This window comes from Nansenia antarctica (genome assembly GCF_963989245.1).
Source record: "Nansenia antarctica genome assembly, chromosome: 9".
In the NCBI taxonomy this organism is placed as follows: Eukaryota; Metazoa; Chordata; class Actinopteri; order Argentiniformes; family Microstomatidae; genus Nansenia; species Nansenia antarctica.
In genome coordinates, this window is record NC_137679.1 from 403,544 (window position 1) to 431,043 (window position 27,500).

At 48.5% G+C, this 27,500-nt stretch overlaps 1 protein-coding gene across 1 annotated transcript in view; it reads right to left on the reverse strand.

Moving 5' to 3' along the window:
• Window positions 1-27,500, reverse strand: part of tmtc3 (transmembrane O-mannosyltransferase targeting cadherins 3) — a 93,517-nt gene that overhangs the window by 59,527 nt on the left and 6,490 nt on the right. The window contains exons 3-4 of the mRNA XM_080538750.1: window positions 25,872-26,090; window positions 14,562-14,661 (exon numbers count right to left, since the gene is read on the reverse strand). Coding sequence (XP_080394876.1) covers window positions 14,562-14,661; window positions 25,872-26,090 — 319 coding nt within the window. The remainder of the gene's footprint in view (window positions 1-14,561; window positions 14,662-25,871; window positions 26,091-27,500) is intronic.

Below are 27,500 nucleotides of genomic sequence, written 5' to 3' on the forward strand. Positions count from 1 at the left end.
CTCCCCTAACCCTGCCACCCCCCCTCCCCCCCTGGACATGCATACAACCTCCCCTACCCCTAACCATCTCCCCTAACCCTGCCACCCCCCTCCCCCCCTGGACATGCATACAACCTCCCCTACCCCTAACCATCTCCCCTAACCCTGCCACCCCCCTCCTCCCCTGGACATGCATACAACCTTCCCTACCCCTAACCATCTCCCCTAACCCTGCCACCCCCTCCCCCCCCCTGGACATTGCTGTGTTAATTGTTCCATGTGCCTGTTCGTTAACTCTGTGTTCTATGTCTCATGTTATCTGTTGTTAACTCTGTGTTCTATGTCTCATGTTATCTGTTGTTAACTCTGTGTTCTATGTGCTCATGTTATCTGTTGTTAACTCTGTGTTCTATGTGTCTCATGTTATCTGTTGTTAACTCTGTGTTCTATGTGTCATGTTATCTGTTGTTCACTCTGTGTTCTATGTGTCATGTTATCTGTTGTTAACTCTGTGTTCTATGTGTCATGTTATATGTTGTTAACTCTGTGTTCTATGTACTCATGTTATCTGTTGTTAACTCTGTGTTCTATGTGTCATGTTATCTGTTGTTAACTCTGTGTTCTATGTGTTCATGTTATCTGTTGTTAACTCTGTGTTCTATGTGTCATGTTATCTGTTGTTAACTCTGTGTTCTATGTGCTCATGTTATCTGTTGCTTGTTGTTTCTGTGTTTTCAGTTTTTCCCCAAATTGTCAGCGCTATATAAATACAATGAATTATTATTACTATTATTAGACAGAGCAAAAGCACTGAACAGCCTTGAAGGCCGTTCACAGTCTGTTTGAACTTTAGGACAGTTGCACTCAAATCAGTCAAAGAATGCTTCACGGAAAAATCCCAGGATTTGAACACCCTAGAAATAGCAAAGCTTTGGGACGACAGTAGTGACAAGTACAAAGGGCTTAGGTTAGAGAACAGGCTGTTTGGGAGCCAGACCCAGACCAGACAATGTGTTGTATAGTCAATGTAAGTCTTATCTGGATGGATAACCATTACAAGACTTCTGTAAGACTTTAAAATCCAAGACTTCAATCCAAGACTTCAACATTTAAAATGTAAATAGTTTAAAAGAGTGCAAAAAACATTTAAATAAATGTATACATTATAAATAAAACGTATAATAATAATAGTAGTACGTTTAATACGGACTATAACACAGTGTACTGAAGCCAGACCACCACAGCCTTGATGACTATAACACAGTGTACTGAAGCCAGACCACCACAGCCTTGATGACTATAACACAGTGTACTGAAGCCAGACCACCACAGCCTTGATGACTATAACACAGTGTACTGAAGCCAGACCACCACAGCCTTGATGACTATAACACAGTGTACTGAAGCCAGACCACCACAGCCTTGATGACTATAACACAGTTAGGGATGGACGGTTTTTCGGTTAAACCGAAAACCGGGGTTTATAAAAATAGAAACGGTTTTTTATCAAAACCGTCTGAAACCGGATTTTTTTTTTTTTTTTTTTAGAAGAATAAAATAGAATAAGAATAAAACTGGAACATGTCACATGTTTGTCGTGTGTGAAAATAACAATGATACAGTCTGAATCTGCCGCGCAATGAGTGAGAGGTTTGGTCAGTTGTGAAGAATAACTGAGGATTAATATCTAATTGGGATTATATTTAAGGGTAACGAATCACTCTATGGGAAAGATAGTTGCCTTCAGTTATTGGTAGATAGGAAAGTTTTTTTTACAATTACTCGCTTACATTTAATAAGATCATTTTCGCTGCTCTCTGTAAAGCGCATTGGGTCACTTTTGTGAGAAATGCGCTATAAAATGTGATTTGATTTGATATCAATCAATCAATCAAACTTTATTTATGTTCTATAGCACAAATCATGCATTGAATGTAACTCCAAGTGCAGTATTTACTAAACCACAATATAATAAAACAAGAGCTATACGGATCAAGAGTGTTTGTGCACAGCGCCACTGTGTGTGAAGGCGCTACTGAAAGTGATGACAGAACGCATGTCTCAGAAGATACGCGGTCACTTAGTGACGCAAAGGTAGTTCTGTATTTATCTCTATCTGTATTAGTACATTTATTTTGAAAGCTCTATTTTGACAGCTCTACCATGGGCACTTTTATTTTGATGGGGCATTCTTTGTTGATTGACTTACGACAGTTCAGGACGAGTCAGTCTCGCGGCATGTGGTTTTTATGAAAAGCTTTAAGTATGTTCACTGCATAATTCTAAGTCTAATATTTCAGTGATTATTGAGCAGTATTCAAATATTTAAATACATTGAGCAGCAGCTGAAACTTTGTCTAAGAACCAAGATATTGAGAAAGCAGTTCATTCAATGAAGACGCTGTTCCAAGAGATGATCTTCCGTGCAGGCGTGCACCCTGGATCAGCGGAGCTGGTGTGTTAAGTGTTCATGTGTTTTCATGTATGGTGTAGCTTACAAAAGTCTGCCTTTCCACTTATATTTGTGAAACTAAGTAGCCTAAATGTGTTGCGACTGTGCTTACGGTGTTTTAATGGTGTTCGACATGAGTGTATTGTAGCAGTAGGGCTCAATTATTTGAAATTGGCGCTCTTTTAAATTTTTTAAATTTTTTTTTTTTTTTTTTTTTTTACTGTTATTTTCGGTTAACCGGAAAACCGCGGTTTTACTCTCTGACGGTTTTTCGGTTTCAATAATTGGAAACCGTCCATCCCTATAACACAGTGTACTGAAGCCAGACCACCACAGCCTTGATGACTATAACACAGTGTACTGAAGCCAGACCACCACAGCCTTGATGACTATAACACAGTGTACTGAAGCCAGACCACCACAGCCTTGATGACTATAACACAGTGTACTGAAGCCAGACCACCACAGCCTTGATGACTATAACACAGTGTATTGAAGCCAGACCACCACAGCCTTGAGGACTATAACACAGTGTACTGAAGCCAGACCACCACAGCCTGGATGACGACTTCAGGAGGGAAATTAGATTAAATTATTAATCAACCTCCTCCTTCTCCAGTAAAACACCATAATCAACTGTCCTCCTCTCAGCAGAACCGCTGCGGTCCCTGAACACAGCCCACACACGCTAACACGCGGCCCTCCCTCCCGCCCGCCCGCCCACACCAACCAACACCTTTTTAGGTGTCTCTGTCTCTCTGTCTCTGTCTGTCTCTGTCTCTCTCTCTCTCTCTCTCTCTCTCTCTCTCTCTCTCTCTCTGTGTGTCTCTCTCTGTGTGTGTGTGTCTCTCTCTGTGTGTGTGTGTCTCTCTCTGTGTGTGTGTGTCTCTCTCTCTCTCTCTCTCTCTCTCTCCCTCTCTCCCTCTCTCTCTCTCCCTCCCTCCCTCCCTCCCGCCCGCCCACATGAACCAACACCTTTTTCCAGGGAATGGCGCAGGCAGGCAGGCTGGCCTGATACTGAGAAAGACTGCCAGCTACCTAGAGATACAGAGGACTTGGCAGCGCTGACGCTAACACGCTAACACGCTAACTCTAACACAACCACTCACGGGGGTGTCAGTCAGTGGGGGGGTGGCGTTACGCAACGTTGGCCTGAGGGCTGAGAGGAGAGGGAGAGGATTTACAGACAGGCCAGGGCTCGTTCTGTGGCTGTCTGCTGCTGTCCTTTGAAGGGCTCTGAGGGATCTGAGGGCTCGGTACTCACGCAAGCCTGGGACTAGGGTGGTGGGAGGGTGGTGGGAGGGTGGTGGGTCACCCAGGGACTGGTCTGGTAAACTAGGGCGGTGGGAGGGTGCAGGGTCACCCAGGGACTGGTCTGGTAAACTAGGGTGGAGGGAGGGTGGAGGCTGCTCACCCAGGGACTGGTCTGGTAAACTAGGGTGGAGGGAGGGTGCAGGGTCACCCAGGGACTGGTCTGGTAAACTAGGGTGGAGGGAGGGTGGTGGGTCACCCAGGGACTGGTCTGGTAAACTAGGGCGGTGGGAGGGTGGAGGCTGCTCACCCAGGGACTGGTCTGGTAAACTAGGGTGGAGGGAGGGTGGAGGCTGCTCACCCAGGGACTGGTCTGGTAAACTAGGGTGGAGGGAGGGTGGAGGCTGCTCACCCAGGGACTGGTCTGGTAAACTAGGGTGGAGGGAGGGTGGAGGCTGCTCACCCAGGGACTGGTCTGGTAAACTAGGGTGGAGGGAGGGTGGAGGCTGCTCACCCAGGGACTGGTCTGGTAAACTAGGGTGGAGGGAGGGTGGTGGGTCACCCAGGGACTGGTCTGGTAAACTAGGGTGGAGGGAGGGTGGTGGGTCACCCAGGGACTGGTCTGCTCCCTTTGATCTCAGTTTTTTTTTTTTTCCTTATCTCCATTCCAAACCTAATCGATGAGAAGATCATTTAAGTAACATTTACAGTCGTACTGTGTCGTGTCTATGTGGCAACTTGTCATGGTGAGATGGTTGTTAGACATTATAAGGTGGCCATAGAGAGGGATAGTGGGATTATAAGGTGGCCATAGAGAGGGATAGTGGGATTATGGAATGGAATGGACTTTATTTGGAATGGAATGGAATGGAATGGACTTTATTTGTCATTGCTACAGTACAGGTACCAAACAACGAAATTTAGGAGGGGTGGCTCCCCTGGTGTTTAGGAAAGGAAAAAAGAAAACACATTTTAGAAAGAGCATAGATGCATAAAATCACAAGAAGGTAAGGAGCTGGTTTACATCAATAAAGGCTATGTACACAATCCACTGTACTATACTGCACAGATAGTCAACTAGGGTTGTCATATTGCACAAAAAGTATTTTTTCACATTATTTTAAAGTGTCACAGTTTGCAGGCTTGAAAATGTACATGTTTGTGCCTCAGCACTAGCTGCCATACAATCCGTCCGGACTGTCCTGGGCCCAGAACTTAGGCCTTTTCTGTGTTCAGGGCCTTGACGGCCCTGTGGTAGAAGCTGTTCTTCAGTCTGTTTGTCTTAGCGACCGGGGTCCTGTACCTCCTGTTCGAGGGCAGCTTGACAAAGTGTTCGTGCCCAGGGTGGGTCGGGTCCTTGGAGATCTTGGAGGCCCTCCTGAGACAGCGCTCTGACAGTGTTCTGTGTGTGTTGTCTGTGACAGTGTGGACCCCCATAGCTGTGACAGTGGTCCTGGTCGCGGCGGCTACGCTGTGTAAGGAGCAGGGCATCACCGTGATCGGCATCTGCTGCGTCCACGAGGTGTTCGTTGCACAAGGGGTGAGTACTGTCATAGATATATAGATAGATAGATAGATAGATAGATAGGTAGGTAGATGGATAGATAGATAGATAGATAGATAGATAGATAGAGGGTTGAGACTATCTCCACGCTCTCTCCGTCGATGAGCAGGGGCTGGATCTCTGACTTTTTCCTCCTGAAGTCTACGATGAATTCCTGGGTCTTTGACTTGTTTAGCAGCAGGTTGTTAACCTTGCACAGCTTGCTCAATTGCTCTACCTCATCCCTGTACGCCGCCTCGTCCCCCCCCGAGATACATCCCACCACGGTGGTGTCGTCTGCAAACTTTACGATGTAGTTGCTGGGGTGGATGGGGGTGAAGTCGTGGGTGTAGAGGTTGTAGAGGATGGGGCTTAGCACGCAGCCCTGGGGTGACCCAGTGCTGAGGCTGAGGGCTGTGGAGGTGTGGGGGCCCACCCGCACCCTCTGGGGGCGGTCGGTCAGGAAGTCCTTGATCCACGCACATATAGAGTGTGATAGACCCAGGTCTAGTAGTTTGGTCACTAGCCTGTCTGGAAGGATGGTGTTAAAGGCGGAGCTGAAGTCCACGAAGAGCAGTCTCGCGTAGCTGTTTCCCCTCTCCAGGTGGGATAGAGTGGCGTGGAGAGTCGTCGCTATGGCGTCCTCTGTGGACCTGTGGGCTCTGTAGGCGAACTGGTATGGATCCAGGTTGGGCGGGAGGCGTGTGAGTATGTGGGCCCGGACTAGTTTCTCGAAGCACTTCATGATGATTGGTGTGAGTGCCACCGGGCGGTAGTCGTTTAGGCAGCTCACCGTGCTTTTCTTCGGGACTGGGATGATAGTTGAGGTTTTCAGGCAGGGTGGGACGGTGGCCTGGGACAGGGACTGGTTAAAGATGTTGGTGAAAACCCCGGCCAGCTGGTCGGCGCAGTCTCTCAGCACCCGTCCCAGGACGCCATCCGGCCCCGAGGCTTTCCTGGGGTCCACCGCCTTCAGTACGCGTCTCACCTCGTGCTCTGTGAGGGTGAGGCTGCTGAGAGCTGGAGAGAGTGGTGTCTGTGTTGTGGTTACCTCCGTTCGCCCCTCGTTGAACCGGGTGTAGAAGGTGTTCAGCTTTCCCGCCAGCAGGGGGTCGTCCTCTGCGGCTGTGAGCCTGTTGGCTCTGAAGTTTGTCATCTGCTGAACCCCCTGCCACATCCGCCTGGAGTCGTTGCTCAGGAGGCATTCCTCAATCTTCTCTCTGTGCTCTGCCTTGGCCGCTTTGATGCCGCGCTTTAGGTTGGCCCTGGTGGAGTTGTACAGCGGTGTGCGCTTCCCTGCGAAGAAGGCGTTGTCCCTCTCATTTATCAGTTTTTGGACCTTCCCAGTCATCCATGGCTTCGTGTTGGGGTAGACCCGGACCCGTTTGTCCACGGTGACTGAGTTGGTGCAGTTCACTATGTGGTTCAGAACCGACGACGTGTACTGTTCCAGGTCCTCATGCTCATATTCCTGCCATAGGGTGTCATTTAGGCAGATCTGCAGTGGAGCGGACCCTTCTGGCCAGGTTCTGACAGTCTTAGTGGTGGTGGGAGCACTTTTCCCCATTGTAGTGTATGCAGGAATCAGGAGGATTGACACATGGTCAGACATGCCTAGATGAGCTAGCGGACTAGCCTTGTAAGCACGTTTGATGTTGTGTATCTATACCTTATCCAGTGTTTTTTCTCCTCTTGTAACCAGGGAGTAGCTGAAAAGGACTGTATACTTTTAGGAAAGGGCTGGTTATCTAACTAAGGGAGCTAAATAGGCAGTATAAGAGGATACAGGCAGGGGGCGACAGCAAACCGTTAGACTAGCAGTTAAGGTCGTTAGCATTAGCAAGGGAACTAGCATTAGCATTAGCCTTCAAACAACTAGCATTAGCATTAGCGCTACAAACAACTAGCATTAGCATTAGCGCTACGAACAACTAGCATTAGCATTGAAGCTACAAACAACTAACACACGGTATTACAGATGAACAACACATTTATTACACGACGGTTGTATACATCCCCATATATACATTCCCACCCGGCCGGCCACACACACTCTCAATCACTCACTGACAGTCTCTGGCCTGAACAGGCCTATAGTCCAGTGGCGTGGTGCGCGTCGAGGCCTGGTTGACTGGCATGTGCGTCGACGAAGTGGTCCGCGTTGAAGCTCCGCTGGAGTCTGTGTTTGCTCGTGGAGACGACGATTAATGTCCAGCTGGCGTCCCGCTTGGTCCCACGGTGAACAGCCGGCCGCTGGCAAGACGGTCCAACGGGAACACAACCAACAGGCTACAGTGGCTCACTCAAGAATCGCTTTTCCTGGCGTCTTCAGTTGCTGCACGGTGTGCTCGCTGCTGAATCCGCCATCTTAGATCGGCTTCGTTGCTTCTCTCGTTCTAGTTCTCTCTCGTTCGGCTTCTCTACACACACTCTGACTGACTCCGCCCTTCCGGCTCTTATATAGGCACCACCGAACGTAACATCCGGGTCACAGACACACCCCGGATACTACGTCATCAAACATATGCATAAAACATTACAAGAATAATACATATACTTCACGAAACGTATATAATTGTATAGAAAATAACAAAGGAAATACTAGGGGCAAAAATAGGGCTGGTTTGGGGAAACTAAAACTGGCACTAAACTGTGGGCCTTCACAACAGCCGCCCCATGAAACCCTCGGTTTCAGTTAACTAAGAAGGCACACTGGCTAGGCCGCTCCAGCAGCGCGAAGTAGGAGGTGAGAGTGTCGACCACTCTGCCTGTCTGCCAGGCGGCGCGCGGAAGGGACTGGTCCATCCCCAGTACCACGGCACCTTCGGACATCTTGTCTCTCTCCCTCAGCAGAATCTTCTGCTTCTCCTCCTTCTCCAGGGCGCGGATGTGCTCCTCGAAGCAGATCAGAGCGTCTTCCTTGTCCATGTACTCCAGCGCCTCGTACTCAACGAAGGTGGGGTTGTCCAGCAGGTACTGCTGGGCCTCGGACCAGGTGGTGCAGTGGGTGACGTTGGCCATGTTGTCCAGAATGCTCGTCAGCGCCTCACAGTTCCTCTTCCTGAGCTGCTTGGCTTGTTCCTTTTCCTTCTTAGCCTGGTAGGCCTTAAACGCTTGCTTCTTCTCACTCAGCTTGGGCAGGGCGCTGTAGCGTGGGTCGTTGCTGATCATTCTCATGGTTTGCTCCCATGACGCGTCGGATGAACCACCATCCTCCTCCAGAAGCTCTTTGAAGGCCTGCTTGGCCTCCTCTTCTGGGTTCCACTTTACTCTCTTCTTCGCCAACTTCAGCCTTTCCTCCTTGGAGGCGTCTACAATACTGGCTGAGACTTTCATGGCTGACGTGTACTTGACGGAGTTGACGGGTGCGTCAATGCTGACCTCGGCCACGTGAGGGTGCATGGCCACCTGCAGGTGTTCCTCGGCAACAGCTGTTGCCGCCATGGCACGGTAGCGCCACCACCGGGACTCCTGAGTCTGGGAGTTGTAGTAGTAGGTCTTCCCATCCAGAGACTTATGCTCTGTCCACAGAGACTTCTTTCTCGGTTGGTCCTCCTGTGGGGAACCATTTGTGGTACTAACTGTTCCAGGTGCACTGGCAGCAATAGATTCCACTCCAGGCGGTCCGGTTGGTTGGTTTGCTTCTTCGGTTCGGACATGGAGGGATGACGTAGCTCTCCCGTCCCTCTCTCTCCACTCGGTAGCGCCTTGGAGGGCCCACCCAAGCGCAGTCTTAACAGCCATCGGGCAGCCTCGTGGTCCTCTCAGCGGAGGACGGAGCGACACGATCAGTTCAGCGTTGTCCGAGCCGATGAGAAGGGTTGGCTCCGCTCCTTCTATCGGATGTAGGTCTACTCCCCGTAGGTGGGGATATCTTGCGCGTAACCTCTCCAGGGGGTAGTCGTAGCGGGAGAGCGCTAGCTGGTCGGCGGTGAAGACATTCTGAAGCCGAAGTCTATCCGACGGCCGCCCCGCCGGGGAGATAGAGAAGTTGATTCTCGCCCCGGTGACCTCTTTAAGGTCGCGACGTATCGTGCGCAGAGTCAGCTTCTCCGCAGTCCCTTGGAGCCCCAACTGGCGCACTGCCCCCTGGAGAAGGATGGTCCGTTCCGACCCGTCGTCTAGAACGGCGTACGTGTCGTACACAGCGTTGTTGTGGTGAAGTCGGACCTTCACCACCTTCAGTAGAACCTTGGAGCCGCTGCTCTGTGGCGAGTCTAGGTAGTAGACAGGGGTTTCCTCTTCCGGTGCGCGACCGGACCTAGGGCTTCTGTTGCCCTCCGTGGACCTGGCGAGGGAGACCTCGTGTAGGATGTGGAGGTGGACCTCCTCACAGCGGTTGCACTTCCTCCTCAAGGTGCAGTTCTTCGCCAGATGGTCGCGCCCACAGTTCCAGCACCTCTGGTTCTTCTCGAGCCACCTCTGCTTGGCCTCGGTACTCAGGTTGTTGAAGTCACTGCACTCATTGAGCCAGTGCTCGCTGGTGCAGTACGGACATGGCGGTGGACCTCTCCGTCCCTTCGGAGGGGGTTGAGAGGAATCCTTTCCCTCAGGTCGGGTGGTCCTCTCTCTCCGAGGCTCCTCCTCCGTGTACAGCACTCCTACTGGGCGTCCTCTGTTCGAGCTCGGCCCGTCCCAGCGGTCTCCCTTCTCCCTCTCCTTCTTCGGCTCAGCGTAACCCATGGCGTCTACGTTGGTGTCATGCACTTCCTCCAGTAGGAACTCCGCGAAGGCAGCCATGCTCAGACCCAACTTCTCGGGGTTACGAACGCGCTGCTGTCGCCGGAACCTCTCCTGCCGGAAGCGTGGGATCTTGCGGAGCAGCCGCTCTACGTTGGAGGTGCTGTTGATCTCGCTGGCGCCAGCTGGGCCCTGCGTCTTCAGCATCCCAACCAAGGTGTGCACGCGGAGCGCGAAGTCATCCAGCGCCCGGTCATCCTTGATGGGGGCCTGCTGTTCGAGGGCTTGCAGTTCAGCAAGGGCGTGGTTCCAGGGACGACCGTAGCGGGCATCCAAGTCAGCGAGCGCTCTGGTGTAAGGTGTCGGTGCGGAGGCATGGGCCAGTACCATGTTGTGGGCTCTGGGGTTCCTCACATGCTGAAGGAGAATCGCATATTTGTAGGACTCGGAGCAGGAGTTGTCCAAGAGCGTGTCTAGGCAGATGCGTAGCTCCACATACTGGCTCCTGTCCTCGTCCTTGAAGAAGGGGAACTTGGGTCCCTCCACCTGGGGGAACATCCTGTAGTGGATCATCGGTGCTGGAGTGACGGTCTGGGTGTCCGGCCTGCATGCATTTTGGTGCACTGGAGGACCTAGGGGTGTGCTACGCTCTTGGGGGATGACTCCCCCCCCGGGCAGCGACGCTGGCTCCCTCTGGGCCGCGTAGCGGTCGGGTCCCTGGTCCTCTTCCTTCCAGGTGGTCAGCTGGGCCTGTGGTTGGACAGTCCTGGCGGGGGTCATGGAGCCATCGGCGGGGGGTTCAGGAGATGGCACTCGAGAGGGCCGTGCGGATGATACTCTGGAGCTACAGGCCGACGGAGTTCTGCTGATGCACACGTCGCGCATGGTCTGCATCATTTCCTCCATCTTCTCTGCGTGCAGTTGCTCTCTCGCCATCTGCCTCTCCGCCGCGCGTTCCGCCCCCTCCATCTGGAGGCGGTCGCGCTCCATCTGGAAGCGTTCCCGTTCTAGCGCCTCCTGGCGCTGGAGGCATTCACGTTCTAGCGCCTCCTGGCGCTGTCTCTCCGTCTGGAGGCGGTCGCGCTCCATCTGGAAGCGTTCACGTTCTAGCGCCTCCTGGCGCTGTCTCTCCGCCGCGCGTTCACGTTCTAGCGCCTCCTGGCGCTGTCTCTCCGCCGCGCGTTCACGTTCTAGCGCCTCCTGGCGCTGTCTCTCCGCCGCGCGTTCCGCTCCGTTCATCTGGAGGCGTTCGCGTTCTAGCGCCTCCTGGCGCTGGAGGCGTTCCCGCTCGAACTGGAGTCGTTCCCGCTCTAACGCCGTCTCGGCCTGTTGGCGCTCCCGCTCTAACGCCATCTCGGCCTGTTGGCGCATATATTCGGACAGCGCGGCACCACTCCCTCTGGAGTGCAGGCTATCCGCCCCAGAGGCAGAACTGCCCACGGAAGCCCTGGACCGGTAGGAAGCCACTGAGCGGCAGGAGCTAGGTCTCGAGCGCGCCGTACTGGGAGGCAGATCGTTAAGGCTGAGGCCCTCCCTCTTCCGCCCGCAGGCGCTGTCGGACCGGGCCTCTCCTTCCTGTTCTTCCGTTTCCACGGCAAAACCCTGCGGTTCTGCCATCTCATCCTCAGGCTGGTGCTCTTTGAGGGCTGTCTCAGTGCTAGCCACCTGCTCGCCGGCGGACACCTCGGCCTCTCCGACCACTGTATCCCGTGGAGTGCGCTCCTCGCTACCACTCAGTGAGCTTTCAAGCTCAAGCTCATACTCCTGTAACCTCGGAGGCAACCGCGGGACTCTCTGTGGTCGTGGCTCTGGCTCAGGGGGCGGAGAAGGGGGGGTAACTGTCTGGTCTGGTTGGCTGCGCTCAGCCATGCTATCACTACACTACCAATCCGGCTCGAAGGACCAATTGTAACCAGGGAGTAGCTGAAAAGGACTGTATACTTTTAGGAAAGGGCTGGTTATCTAACTAAGGGAGCTAAATAGGCAGTATAAGAGGATACAGGCAGGGGGCGACAGCAAACCGTTAGACTAGCAGTTAAGGTCGTTAGCATTAGCAAGGGAACTAGCATTAGCATTAGCCTTCAAACAACTAGCATTAGCATTAGCGCTACAAACAACTAGCATTAGCATTAGCGCTACGAACAACTAGCATTAGCATTGAAGCTACAAACAACTAACACACGGTATTACAGATGAACAACACATTTATTACACGACGGTTGTATACATCCCCATATATACATTCCCACCCGGCCGGCCACACACACTCTCAATCACTCACTGACAGTCTCTGGCCTGAACAGGCCTATAGTCCAGTGGCGTGGTGCGCGTCGAGGCCTGGTTGACTGGCATGTGCGTCGACGAAGTGGTCCGCGTTGAAGCTCCGCTGGAGTCTGTGTTTGCTCGTGGAGACGACGATTAATGTCCAGCTGGCGTCCCGCTTGGTCCCACGGTGAACAGCCGGCCGCTGGCAAGACGGTCCAACGGGAACACAACCAACAGGCTACAGTGGCTCACTCAAGAATCGCTTTTCCTGGCGTCTTCAGTTGCTGCACGGTGTGCTCGCTGCTGAATCCGCCATCTTAGATCGGCTTCGTTGCTTCTCTCGTTCTAGTTCTCTCTCGTTCGGCTTCTCTACACACACTCTGACTGACTCCGCCCTTCCGGCTCTTATATACCACCACCGAACGTAGCATCCGGGTCACAGACACACCCCGGATACTACGTCATCAAACATATGCATAAAACATTACAAGAATAATACATATACTTCACGAAACGTATATAATTGTATAGAAAATAACAAAGGAAATACTAGGGGCAAAAATAGGGCTGGTTTGGGGAAACTAAAACTGGCACTAAACTGTGGGCCTTCACAACACCTCTCGTTGCACATTTTACATGCTGGTAGAACTTGGGTAGTACTGCCTTCAGGTCGACATGATTAAAGTCCCCCGCTATGATGTGAATAGCCTGTGGATCAGTACTTTGTTGGCTACTAATGACGTCATATAGTAATTAGCACCGCGTTAAACTCCCTAGGCAGGTATGTGGGTCGGCATTTAACAGTCAAGTATTCTAGGTCTGGGGAGCAGTGGCTACTTACAGTTTTCGTGTTTAAGCACCAGCTATCCTTCGTCGATATTATGATCCCACCTCCTCTTGACTTCCCGCCACGCTCCGTTCGGTCAGCGCGATGTAGCGTTCGGCCCTCTAAGCTAACGGTAGCGTCCACAATGTTGTCATTTAGCCAGGTTTCAGTCAGAATAATCACACAGCTATCCCCTACGATGCTGTTTTTGGCCACCTGTAGTCTCAGTTCATCCATCTTGTTAGTCAGGGATCTGACGTTAGAGAGGAAAATGCTTGGTAGAGCTGGCTTGTTTGGGTTTCTCCTTAGCCTTGCTAACAGGCCTCCCCTGCGGCCTCGGGGTTGCTTACGATCTCGCCTCCGTCGCTTCCGCCTCAGGGAGGGGACTGAGAACCAAGGTTCGCCCGGTACACGGGCTATCTCGTAATATATCCTGTGTTGCTTTAGAAACTCCGCTGTAACTGTCTTGTCGTTTTGCGTGCCGATTTCTAATAAGTCGAGCCTGCTGTAGGTACTATTTACACAACTGTTCCCTATAAGTACTAAAATAAAAGTGTACATACAAATGTATTTACAAACATAAAGAAACACCAGTGTGGTCGCCCCCCGAGCTGCGCGGACTAAGCGCGCGGCCATCTTAGTTTATCATCATTATAAGGTGGCCATAGAGGGTCCATAGAGAGGGACCATATCTGCTGGGTGAGGTACAGCAATGTGCAAACACAGCAGCAAGATTTGTTAGCTGCTGTGATAGAAAAAGGCAATCAAATGGGCTAAAACCACCATAAGAATTGAAATAAGTTTTATTTCATTTATTTATTCTAGTATGTAATCTATTTGTAATCTATTTATTTGTAATCTAGTATGTAATCTATTTATTTATTCCAGTATGTACATTACATTCTTTTTGTTTTTGTTTTTTATCTTCACACTTCACATGCTTTGGCAATGTAAATGTATGTTTCCCATGCCAATAAAGCCCTTTGAAATTGAAATTGAACTTGAGAGAAAGAGAGAGAGAGACAGAGAGAGACAGAGAGAGAGAGAGAGAGAGAGAGAGAGAGAGAGAGAGACAGAGAGAGGGAGAGAGACAGAGAGAGAGACAGAGAGAGACAGAGAGAGAGAGAGAGAGAGAGAGAGAGAGAGAGAGAGAGAGAGACAGAGAGAGAGAGAGAGAGAGAGACAGAGAGAGAGAGAGAGAGAGAGAGACAGAGAGAGAGAGAGAGAGAGACAGAGAGAGAGAGAGAGAGAGAGAGAGAGAGAGGTCTAGGGAAGTCTTCTGTATGCACACAAGGCTGAAAGTAGGATGCTGGGAGGGTAGCTGCTCACCGATGGAGTGAGTGAGTTAGTGTTAGGGTTAGGGTCAGGGTCAGGGTCAGGGTCAGGGTCAGGGTCAGGGTCAGGGTCAGGGTTAGGGTCAGGGTTAGGGTCAGGGTCAGGGTCAGGGTTAGGGTCAGGGTTAGGGTCAGGGTTAGGGTCAGGGTCAGGGTCAGGGTTAGGGTTAGGGTCAGGGTCAGGGTTAGGGTCAGGGTTAGGGTCAGGGTCAGGGTCAGGGTTAGGCTCACCGATGGAGTGGTCTGCGCCCTTTGACCTGGTGTAGGACAGGAAGGCAGCCAGCAGGAAGATGGAGGAGAGGAGCTCGGCCCGGCCCACCACACCCGTGACCTGCAGGCAGGAAGTCAACATGGACATTCTACAGTCAGGCAGGAAGTCAACATGGACATTCTACAGTCAGGCAGGAAGTCAACATGGACATTCTACAGTCAGGGGTTTTTATGCTGCAGATTATCAATGTTTCAACTTTTCCATTCCAAGCCTAATCAATGAGAAGATCAGTGACAGTCTAGAGGCGTACTATGTTGTGTCTATGTGGTAACTTCAAACTTGTCATGGTGAGATGGTTGTTAGACATTATAAGGTGGCTATAGATAGATAGATAGATAGATAGATAGATAGATAGATAGATAGATAGATAGATAGATAGATAGATAGATAGATAGATAGATAGATAGATAGATAGATAGATAGAGAGATAGATTGGTAGATTGGTAGATAGATAGATAGATAGATAGATAGAGAGATAGAGAGATAGAGAGATAGATAGATAGATAGAGAGATAGAGAGATAGAGAGATAGAGAGATAGAGAGATAGATAGATAGAGAGATAGAGAGATAGATAGATAGAGAGATAGAGAGATAGAATGATAGAGAGACAGAGAGACAGAGAGACAGAGAGATAGATAAATAGATAGATAGATGAATAGCTGGGAAAACAACTTCATTAAATCAGTACATGCCCAGCACATAAATCACAACCCCAGAGAGAGAGACAGCTCCACGCAGGGGCTCCTAACATGGATGTGTGCATGATGACTGACCCCTAATGGAGGAAAGTGGAACTTCACACACACACACACACACACACACACACACACACACACACACACACACACACACACACAGTCTGGCTTCCATTAGGAACAGCCTACAGACAGGCCGCTGCTGAGAGATCAGCCTACAGACAGACAGACAGACAGACAGCTGAGAGATCAGCCTACAGACAGACAGACAGACTGCTGAGAGATCAGCCTACAGACAGACAGACAGACAGACTGCTGAGAGATCAGCCTACAGACAGACAGACAGACAGACTGCTGAGAGAACAGCCTACAGACAGACAGACAGACAGACAGACTGCTGCTGAGAGAACAGCCTACAGACAGACTGCTGAGAGAACGGAGCGTTGTAGAGATGTTACGAGCTGACACGACGCCTGATTCCACCTGACAGACAGGTGCATCTGTTCTAAACGGTAAATAAATGGTAAACAGACTGACTTATATAGCGCCTTTTTCTATTCTTACCCATTCACACACATTCACACACCGATGGCGGCAAGCTACCATGCAAGGCTCCGGCCCGCTCACTGGGAGCAATTTGGGGTTCAGAGTCTTGCCCAAGGACACTTCGACATGTGGCCAGCCGGGGTTCGAACCGCCGATCTGCCAACCTTGCGATCATTAAAGCTATTGGCCAGCTGCAATTAGTCCAAAATGCAGCAGCGAGAGTTTTAACCAAAACAAGCAGACGAGCTCATACTCCTATTTTAGAAACTCTACACTGGCTTTCTGTTAAGAACTGTTAGAACAACCATTTAGACCTGGGTACCTGTTAGAACAACCATCTAGACCTGGTCTAGACATCTAGACCAACCATCTAGTGGAACTAAAGTAACAGCTGTTGGTGAGTGACATTAGATTACATAGATGAGGGGAGTTGGCCCAGTACAGGTTTGTAGATAAAGATGTACCAGACAGTGATGCTGTCTCTTTAGGCTTTATGAAGGCCAGTAGACCAGGTCATAAAGTACACAGTGATGTGTACAGGATAATGAGTTGGATATGAAACGTACAGAGCTGTGATATACAGAGTCTAGACAGCAGAGTGTGGAGGAGGCAGCATGCATGTGTATAATGTCCCCGTAGTCTAGAACACTTAAGAACGTAGCCTGAACAAGTGTTTTCCTAGCTGCTAAGTTGAGGCTTTGTTTCGATAGTAAAAACCCAGCCTGACCTTAGTTTCTTTAAAAGGTTCATGATGTGCACTATGAAAGAGAGCCTGTCATCCACCCAGATACCCAGGTGCTTATAGGATGACACTCAATTTCAATTGACACTAAGGTCTCATCTCAAATGTAGGGGCGAGCTCTGGTAAAGATCATACATGTGGTTTTCTTAGCGTTGAGAAGCACCTTTAGACCGGACAGTGAAGCCTGCAGATGTTTAAAGTAGGGATGCACCGAAATGAAAATTCTTGGCCGAGGCCGAAGCCGAATTTAAGGAAACACTTGGCCGAATACCGAATACCGAATGTGTATCGGCAGTTTTTAATTTTATCATTGCATAAACTAAATACATTTTGCTTTTTATTCATGCTTCTCAAAGAAAGAAATTGAGATTTTAAAAAAAACAACTTTTATTGAACATTCCAGCAGACATCAGTCTATACCAACAAAGCACAATAAATAAAATAAAGATGGCTGCGAAAAAGATGAGTATCTAAGAACTCTCCCACACTCTCACTGTAAACACTCATAATGGGTGTAAAAGGTGTCCTTTGTTTATTTATATATCTATATATTTATATCACTGAATATCTTCAACAAATTGCACTTCGTGTTCACACTGTAGAGAAAAAATGCAGTGCTACAAAAATAATAATGAACGAATCTAACTCAATGAAATGTCCGTGTTCAGTTTGATCGGATCAGTATAGGTATTATCTTCGCCACTAGATGGCGCTGGAACTTCATCAAAACACGCCCACTATTCGGTGGTAAACATTCGGTGTTTTCACACATTCGGCCGAATACCGAATGTGCTTTATTTTGCGATATTCGGCCGAATACATTCGGTGGCCGAATGTTCGGTGCATCCCTAGTTTAAAGGCAGTCTGGAGCTCATCAACAGCCTGGCTCAGAGAAGAGGCCACTGAGTAAACGTTTGTGTCGTCTGCATAAAGATGCACTTGAGCTGGAGGCATAAATGTTATTAATAAAGATAGTAAACAAGACAGGGGACAGGACTGAGCCTTGAGGGACTCCCTTAGAGATCTCCATGAAGCTTGACGTATGACCGTCCCTGCTTAATGCAAATGGACATGAAAGAATGATGTCACCGGCAGGGACTGAGTCTGTCAGGATCAAGAGAGGTAAAAACATGTGCTTTGTCATTATGGGGTATTGGGTGGATTGATGGCCCAACAAAATAGTTTTAATCCATTTTAAATTGAGTTCAACAAAATGTGGAAAAAGTGAAGGAGTCTGAATACTTTCTGAAGCCACTCTATGTGTATGTATATGAATATATACACACACACACACACACACACACACACACTCACTAAACACTTTATTAGGAACAACTTCTCATTCATCCAGGTGGTGTGGGGAATGTTTCCTTGGCACACTTTGGGACCTTTAATACCAATCAATCATCTCCTGAATGCCACAGCCTGTGTGAGTGTTGTTGCTGTTGCGTGTGCCTCCCTTCATGGCCACAAGGTAACCATCTTCTAATGGCTGCTTCCGGCATGGTAATGCACCAAGCAAAATCGTCTTAAACTGCTTTCATGAACATGACAATGAGTTTGGTGTTCTTCAGTGGCCTTCCCAGTCACCTGATCTAATAGAGCACCTTTGGGATGTGGTAGAACGGGAGATTCACAGCTTGAAAACACACCTGAAAAATCTGCTAGTAATTCTGCAGTAATTGTGTGATTCAATTGCTCAAATAAGATGCAATCATGGACCAGAATCCAGACCAAAGGAATGTTGGCCAACAATTTGTGGAATTAATGCCATGAAGAATTGAGGCTGTTTTGAGAGCAAATTGAGGCCCTACCCAGTATTAGTATAGCTCCTAATGAAGAGCTTGGTGAGTGTGTATATATACTGTATATATGTATACTGTATATATGAATGTTCTCTAAGGTTGTGCTCTACACAACAAGCCTCTGGCAAGAGAGGAGAGCCCTCTACCCGACCCTCTACCCGACCCTCTACCCGGCTCTCTACCCGGCCCTCTACCCGGCCCTCTACCCGACCCTCTACCCGGCTCTCTACCCTCTACCCGACCCTCTACCCGACCCTCTACCCGACCCTCTACCCGACCCTCTACCCTCTACCCGACCCTCTACCCGACCCTCTACCCGACCCTCTAACCGGCCCTCTACCCGACCCTCTACCCGACCCTCTACCCGGCCCTCTACCCGACCCTCTACCCGACCCTCTACCCGGCCCTCTACCCGACCCTCTACCCGACCCTCTACCCGGCCCTCTACCCGGCCCTCTACCCGACCCTCTACCCGACCCTCTACCCGGCCCTCTACCCGGCCCTCTACCCGGCCCTCTACCCGACCCTCTACCCGGCTCTCTACCCGGCCCTCTACCCGACCCTCTACCCGACCCTCTACCCGACCCTCTACCCGGCCCTCTACCCGACCCTCTACCCGACTCTACCCGACCCTCTACCCGGCTCTCTACCCGACCCTCTACCCGACCCTCTACCCGGCTCTCTACCCGGCTCTCTACCCGACCCTCTACCTGACCCTCTACCCGACCCTCTACCCGACCCTCTACCTGATATACAGAAAACGTTTTTAAAAACGTCTTTGTTGCACATTCAAGAGACCATGGAGTTAATTCAAATTGCAGAACTTAAAAAAACATGTTACCTGACACATGCATACATAAATGTGGAACATCCCACATTCTGAAAAGGCAGACACTCAGATACACTCACACAGAGGAGGGGGGGGGGGGAGGGGGCACACACAAGGGTCCTTTGTCCCCCTGTTTATCATGAAGGGACCTTCAGTGCATCAAATGAAAAACAAACCAAATGATCCGCTGAGCGAGAGATTCCAGACAAAGATAACACGAAGGGCACTGGCGTGGACTAAAGGCTCATTTGTGAGTGAAATGTGGGACTAGTCTGTCCTCAGACGGACAAGGGGAGAAAGACATGAAGATGGGAGCACCAGAGAGAGGGAGATGTGTAACACTACCACCCTGCCGCCCCTGAGAGGCAGGATCTGTTCTCCAAACAAGGCCCGTCTGGTGGTCGGTGGGACTGTGTTGAATGGGGTGAAACACAAGTACAAATTGGGGGGAGGGGTTACGGGTTAGCACAGAGGGTAGTCATGTTCAGATGGGGGGGGGGGGGGAGGGGTTAGCGAGGAGGCTAGTCATGTTCAGATGGGGGGGGGGGGAGGGGTTAGCGAGGAGGCTAGTCATGTTCAGATGGGGGGGGGGGGGAGGGGTTAGCGAGGAGGCTAGTCATGTTTAGATGGGGGGGGGGGGAGGGGTTAGCGAGGAGGCTAGTCATGTTTAGGTGGACGCCGCCGTCGGGTTCAATTCCAGGTCTGTGGCAATTCATTTCAGAATAGAAAAACACACCCTATAAACATACTCCATGGTAAACGGACTGCACTTATATAGCGGCTTTATCCAAAGCGCTTTACAACGGCCTCTCATTCACCCGTTCACACACACACATTCACACACCAATGGCGGCCAAGCTGCCATGCAAGGCGCCGGCCGGCCCCGCTCACTGGGAGCAATTTTGCGGTTCAGAGTCTTGCCCAAGGACACTTCGACATGTGGCCAGCCGGGGCTCGAACCGCCAATCTGCCGACCTTGCGATCATTAGACGGCGGCTCCTGATCCTTCCCATGAGCCTCAGCCAGTAGGTGGCTAGGCTAGGGCAGTTGAGAGACATGTGGACCATATCATCTCCTTCATCTGTTTGGCTTCGCCAGCGGATGTTTGAGTGACTCAGTCCTGCCCTGTCCTTCCTCCCAGGAGTCCATTAGAGTCTGTTGAGTATTTTTCAAATTGAATGAGTTGAGATCTGGCATCTCTCATTGCATTTAGCATCTCCCTTACTAGTGTATTCCTCTCATCATATGTAATAAGAGGGCCTGGCTGAGGCAGCCCTACCTACCCTGAAAGGTTTTATTATTAACGTTAGCGCTGCTCTTACAATGGACCTATCGCTAAGCCACGCCCCCGAAATAGAAATTGTCTCGGACAAACAACTCGCTCATATCTGATGGTGAAAAGCTTCTAGACAAAATATTCTTGTCATCTTTAAAAAAGGAAGAAGGCGATAGCACCAAGAGAGAAGCCCTCCCTGTACACAGCCAGGACACAACAGTGTGAAACAGAGACAGCCACAGTGTCATAGTGAAACAGAGACAGCCACAGTGTCATAGTGAAACACAGACAACCACAGTGTCATAGTGAAACACAGACAACCACAGAGTCATAGTGAAACACAGACAACCACAGAGTCATAGTGAAACACAGACAACCACAGTGTCATAGTGAAACAGAGACAACCACAGTGTCATAGTGAAACACAGACAACCACAGAGTCATAGTGAAACACAGACAACCACAGTGTCATAGTGAAACAGAGACAACCACAGTGTCATAGTGAAACAGAGACAACCACAGAGTCATAGTGAAACAGACAACCACAGTGTCATAGTGAAACACAGACAACCACAGAGTCATAGTGAAACAGAGACAACCACAGTGTCATAGTGAAACAGAGACAACCACAGAGTCATAGTGAAACAGACAACCACAGTGTCATAGTGAAACACAGACAACCACAGTGTCATAGTGAAACAGAGACAACCACAGTGTCATAGTGAAACAGAGACAACCACAGTGTCATAGTGAAACACAGACAACCACAGTGTCATAGTGAAACACAGACAACCACAGAGTCATAGTGAAACAGAGACAACCACAGTGTCATAGTGAAACAGAGACAACCACAGAGTCATAGTGAAACAGACAACCACAGTGTCATAGTGAAACACAGACAACCACAGTGTCATAGTGAAACACAGACAACCACAGTGTCATAGTGAAACACAGACAACCACAGTGTCATAGTGAAACACAGACAACCACAGTGTCATAGTGAAACACAGACAACCACAGTGTCATAGTGAAACAGACAACCACAGTGTCATAGTGAAACAGAGACAACCACAGTGTCATAGTGAAACACAGACAACCACAGTGTCATAGTGAAACACAGACAACCACAGTGTCATAGTGAAACAGAGACAACCACAGAGTCATAGTGAAACAGAGACAACCACAGTGTCATAGTGAAACACAGACAACCACAGTGTCATAGTGAAACACAGACAACCACAGTGTCATAGTGAAACAGAGACAACCACAGTGTCATAGTGAAACACAGACAACCACAGTGTCATAGTGAAACAGACAACCACAGTGTCATAGTGAAACACAGACAACCACAGTGTCATAGTGAAACACAGACAACCACAGTGTCATAGTGAAACACAGACAACCACAGTGTCATAGTGAAACACAGACAACCACAGTGTCATAGTGAAACACAGACAACCACAGTGTCATAGTGAAACACAGACAACCACAGTGTCATAGTGAAACAGAGACAACCACAGTGTCATAGTGAAACACAGACAACCACAGTGTCATAGTGAAACACAGACAACCACAGTGTCATAGTGAAACACAGACAACCACAGTGTCATAGTGAAACACAGACAACCACAGTGTCATAGTGAAACACAGACAACCACAGTGTCATAGTGAAACAGAGACAACCACAGTGTCATAGTGAAACACAGACAACCACAGTGTCATAGTGAAACACAGACAACCACAGTGTCATAGTGAAACAGAGACAACCACAGTGTCATAGTGAAACACAGACAACCACAGTGTCATAGTGAAACACAGACAACCACAGTGTCATAGTGAAACACAGACAACCACAGTGTCATAGTGAAACACAGACAACCACAGTGTCATAGTGAAACACAGACAACCACAGAGTCATAGTGAAACACAGACAACCACAGTGTCATAGTGAAACACAGACAACCACAGTGTCATAGTGAAACACAGACAACCACAGTGTCATAGTGAAACACAGACAACCACAGAGTCATAGTGAAACACAGACAACCACAGTGTCATAGTGAAACAGACAACCACAGAGTCATAGTGAAACACAGACAACCACAGTGTCATAGTGAAACAGAGACAACCACAGTGTCATAGTGAAACACAGACAACCACAGTGTCATAGTGAAACACAGACAACCAGTGTCATAGTGAAACACAGACAACCACAGTGTCATAGTGAAACACAGACAACCACAGAGTCATAGTGAAACACAGACAACCACAGTGTCATAGTGAAACACAGACAACCACAGAGTCATAGTGAAACACAGACAACCACAGTGTCATAGTGAAACACAGACAACCACAGAGTCATAGTGAAACAGAGACAACCACAGTGTCATAGTGAAACAGAGACAACCACAGTGTCATAGTGAAACAGAGACAACCACAGAGTCATAGTGAAACAGAGACAACCACAGTGTCATAGTGAAACACAGACAACCACAGTGTCATAGTGAAACACAGACAACCACAGTGTCATAGTGAAACATGACGTATGAATAAACGTCTTGCTTCATTCACAGGTTTCTCCATCACCCTGCTTTCATAGAGGGGCGCTACATCGTTCATGGGGGACAGCATGTTGGCTCACCTTGTGCTCAGACTAGACATAGGGTGAATCCCAATTCACCACTCTGGCTACGTTTTCACCCCTAATCTCCTTTTTGCGCGTTCACGTGTAGCCGTAGTGGCGTCCCAATTCATTTCATTATTAGGGTTAGGGTTAGGTTTAGGGTTAGGGTTGGCTCCGTTCGGAGCAAATCTTGACCCTCGTTCGATTCGGAGCCATGAGACTCCCTTCCGGCATGCATTGCGAAACATCTACAGAAATGTTCTTTTCGCTCTCGTAATACGGAAGCGAGCCTGAAATGTCATTTACTTTTTCTGGAATTACTTGTAATTAAAGACTTGAAAAATTATGATAACCATCGTATTATCTTAGTTCAATGTCATTACAATGCATTATAGACCTTTTATTTATAACAAGCATAACCAAAATATCGCTTTTATGTCGGTGCTGTGTCTAACGTTACAGTAACGCAACGCTGCATGACAGTCGAGCATTTCAGAGATGTACAATCATAAATCAATTATTACCTGTGGCGTTTGACAGCGGATGATGGTACACATATGTAAAGTTATCTATCAAACGTTCGTCTGACTTGTACATGATGCGCATTTTGACCTATTTCCACCCGCAATCTAATCCGAGCAGTTGTTATTAGGTAGTATTATTAATGGGTTGTATCATTCATTTAAATGCATTATAGACCTTTTCTTTATAACAAGCATAACAAAAGAAATCGCTGTTATGCCGAGGTGCTTAACATAGAAAGTTCCACAGTCCAGCGCGCTTGGGACAGCGGGCAGGACACCGGAGCGCGTTTGTCACAGGCTGACGCTGCCCCGGCGTATTGCTTCCCAATAGAAATAAATCGGTGCGCGATTCACATTTCAGAGATGTACAATCATGTTTATTTAGAAATCAATTATTACCTGTGGTGTTTGACAGCATGATAGGCGTGAATTCACCCCCCTTGGTGGTATATGACGCTATAGTTGTTATTATACCAAAACAACCGGCAATCTAATCCGAGCTGTTGTTAGTATGTACTATGATAAATATGTAGTTAACTAATGTAGTGGACAGCGGCTGTTTCTCCAGCGTTCCTGTCACATCGGATTTCGTAACGTCATAAAATTAAATCTGTAAGTCATGCATTTTTCCATGTTTCCCTTTGATGGCATATGACGCCGTAAATGTAACTAAAGTTCAGCCTCGAAGTTGTTGCACTGTTGTCCTAAATCAAGCAGGGGTGGGCCGTGTTAGTACCTGGATGGGAGACCGCCTGCTGTAAGCTTTTCGTTCCTCCGCGTTACCGAGGAGAGGCGCGTGCCGCGGCCGAGGAGAGTGCACTCTTTCCGGATAGACATTTATGCATGCTCTCGGGGTCGAAACATAACTTCCCGGGGTGCCAGCGGGTTGGTTGATGGCTCAAAATGACCGTATAGCGATGGTGAAGTTAGCAAAGTAGTATTGTGTTTGTACCACCTTCATAGCCGGTGTTATTCACGGACAAACACGGTGCCCGGAGGCACCCTTTGCGGGTTAATAGCTGTGGTTTACCGTGGGTTAGGATAACAATTCAAACGTGTCCGGATAGGGGAGAGGACAGGGAATCTGAAACCATTTGAATGGTGTCGATACGACACAAATCCCGGGTAGAACTTCTCTCCCCCATGATAATGAAGCATTATTCTTTTTTATTTGATGACTTGTTTGATCGATTGATAGCGTTCAAGTTCATTCAAGTTGTGAATGAATCGCGAGCGTCAATGCTTTTCTACGATACTACGTGTAATGTCACTTGGACATAGAATAATAAGACACTTTAGTCTGGGTTCAACAAAGGTATAACCAGTGGTTCTCTCGACACCTGTCAGTCACCTAGTGGTATATCATGAACTCGCTCTAAGGCGCATGCGCTGTCCTGACTATGAATTAACCCATTCATTACACTACGGATGACGTATTAGGGTTGTCCCATGAAGGGTTGTCCCATTTCCCCCGGGGAACCACTACGGCTCTGGCTCCAAAACGAGTGACTCCAAAACGAGTGACTCCAAAACGAGTGACTCCAAAACGAGCCGAAGTGGTAAAAAAGAGAATCGGGATTGGGCCATAGACTTGTATGGTTTGTTCAACCTTGTGCATAGACTTGTATGGTTTGTTCATAGACTTGTATGGTTTGTTCAACTTCGCTCTCAAAAGTGTTTTGTTTGGCAAAAACTCACTCTAGCTATAACTTTGTGTCCTTGGTCTAATCTAATCTAGTAAGTAAGTAAAGCTTTATTTGTATAGCCTAGCACCTTTCATACAAGAATGCAGCTCAAAGTGCTTTACAACAAGAATAAAAACATAAAGTGAATATAAAAACATATACAAGCATAACATGAATATAAAAGCAGGGGAAGTAGATCAAACAGTAAAAAGAAGGTAAAGATAAAATACAATAAAAAATAAACAATGTAAGAAGTAAATAGATCAAACATTTAATAACACGGTCTTAATCCCCCCACCACACAAGTGAGGTTCTATCCCCTAAACCCAAATGTAGGTTCCACTGCCTTAATAACATACTTAAGGACTTTGTACCACTGAGTCCCTGGCCTAATCATCCTACTCAATGTGAAGGTCTACAGGGTTAGTCAGGGTTAGTCAGGGTTAGTCAGGGTTAGGGGTCAGGGTTAGTCAGGGTTAGTTGGGGTCAGGGTTAGGGGTCAGGGTTAGTCAGGGTTAGTTGGGGTCATGGGTCAGGGTACTCACGGCCTCTGTGTGGACGGGGTGCACAGCGAACAGCAGGGCCGCCACCAGGCTGGAGGTGCGGTCCAGGAAGGGCCGGCAGACGCGCAGGAAGAGCACGCACACCACGGCGTGCAGCAGCACGTTCAACAGGTGGTAGGAGGCGGAGCTCAGCTCAGACACGACGTAGTTCAGACGGAAGGTCAGCACCGTCAGGGGCCGGTACGACTTGTGGCTCCGCTCCTGCAGACAGAAACACACTAAGGTGTGAACTACACCCTCACATGTATGAACTACACCCTCACATGTATGAACTACACCTTCACATGTATGAACTACACCTTCACATGTATGAACTACACCTTCACATGTATGAACTACACCTTCACATGTATGAACTACACCTTCACATGTATGAACTACACCTTCACATGTATGAACTACACCCTCACATGTATGAACTACACCCTCACATGTATGAACTACACCCTCACATGTATGAACTACACCCTCACATGTATGAACTACACCTTCACATGTATGAACTACACCCTCACATGTATGAACTACACCTTCACATGTATGAACTACACCCTCACATGTATGAACTACACCTTCACATGTATGAACTACACCTTCACATGTATGAACTACACCTTCACATGTATGAACTACACCCTCACATGTATGAACTACACCTTCACATGTATGAACTACACCTTCACATGTATGAACTACACCTTCACATGTATGAACTACACCTTCACATGTATGAACTACACCTTCACATGTATGAACTACACCTTCACATGTATGAACTACACCTTCACATGTATGAACTACACCCTCACATGTATGAACTACACCCTCACATGTATGAACTACACCTTCACATGTATGAACTACACCTTCACATGTATGAACTACACCCTCACATGTATGAACTACACCCTCACATGTATGAACTACACCTTCACATGTATGAACTTCACCTTCACATGTATGAACTACACCTTCACATGTATGAACTACACCCTCACATGTATGAACTACACCCTCACATGTATGAACTACACCCTCACATGTATGAACTACACCCTCACATGTATGAACTACACCCTCACATGTATGAACTACACCTTCACATGTATGAACACTAGATGGTCTCTTGCCTTCTCTACCACAGCAAAACGATATATTGTGAAATATCTGTAAAGTTAAGCAACACAGAGACTTATTTACTAGTTGACAAGCTAAGTAAAAAAAAAAGCATTCAAGCACTTTCAATGACCCATGTCTATTTTCAAAAACTTTTAAGACCATGATTTCTTTTTCTCAAATTCACAAACTTTCAAGGACCCGTGGGAACCCTGTCTATCAGCTTGACTTCCATATTCAGTGATGATCACTAGAGCGTTTAAACAGAGCATGACACAATTAAATGTGTGTGCCCTGATCTATAGACTTTAAAGACTCGCTTAAAACTCACTACTGTTGTGAACTGTTGTGAGCTACTGAGATGTCCTGATGTGTTACGGTGTGAATGTCTGTCTTTAAATGTGTGTGGTTATGAATGTCTGTCTCTAAATGTGTGAGGTTATGAATGTCTGTCTCTAAATGTGTGAGGTTATGAATGTCTGTCTTTAAATGTGT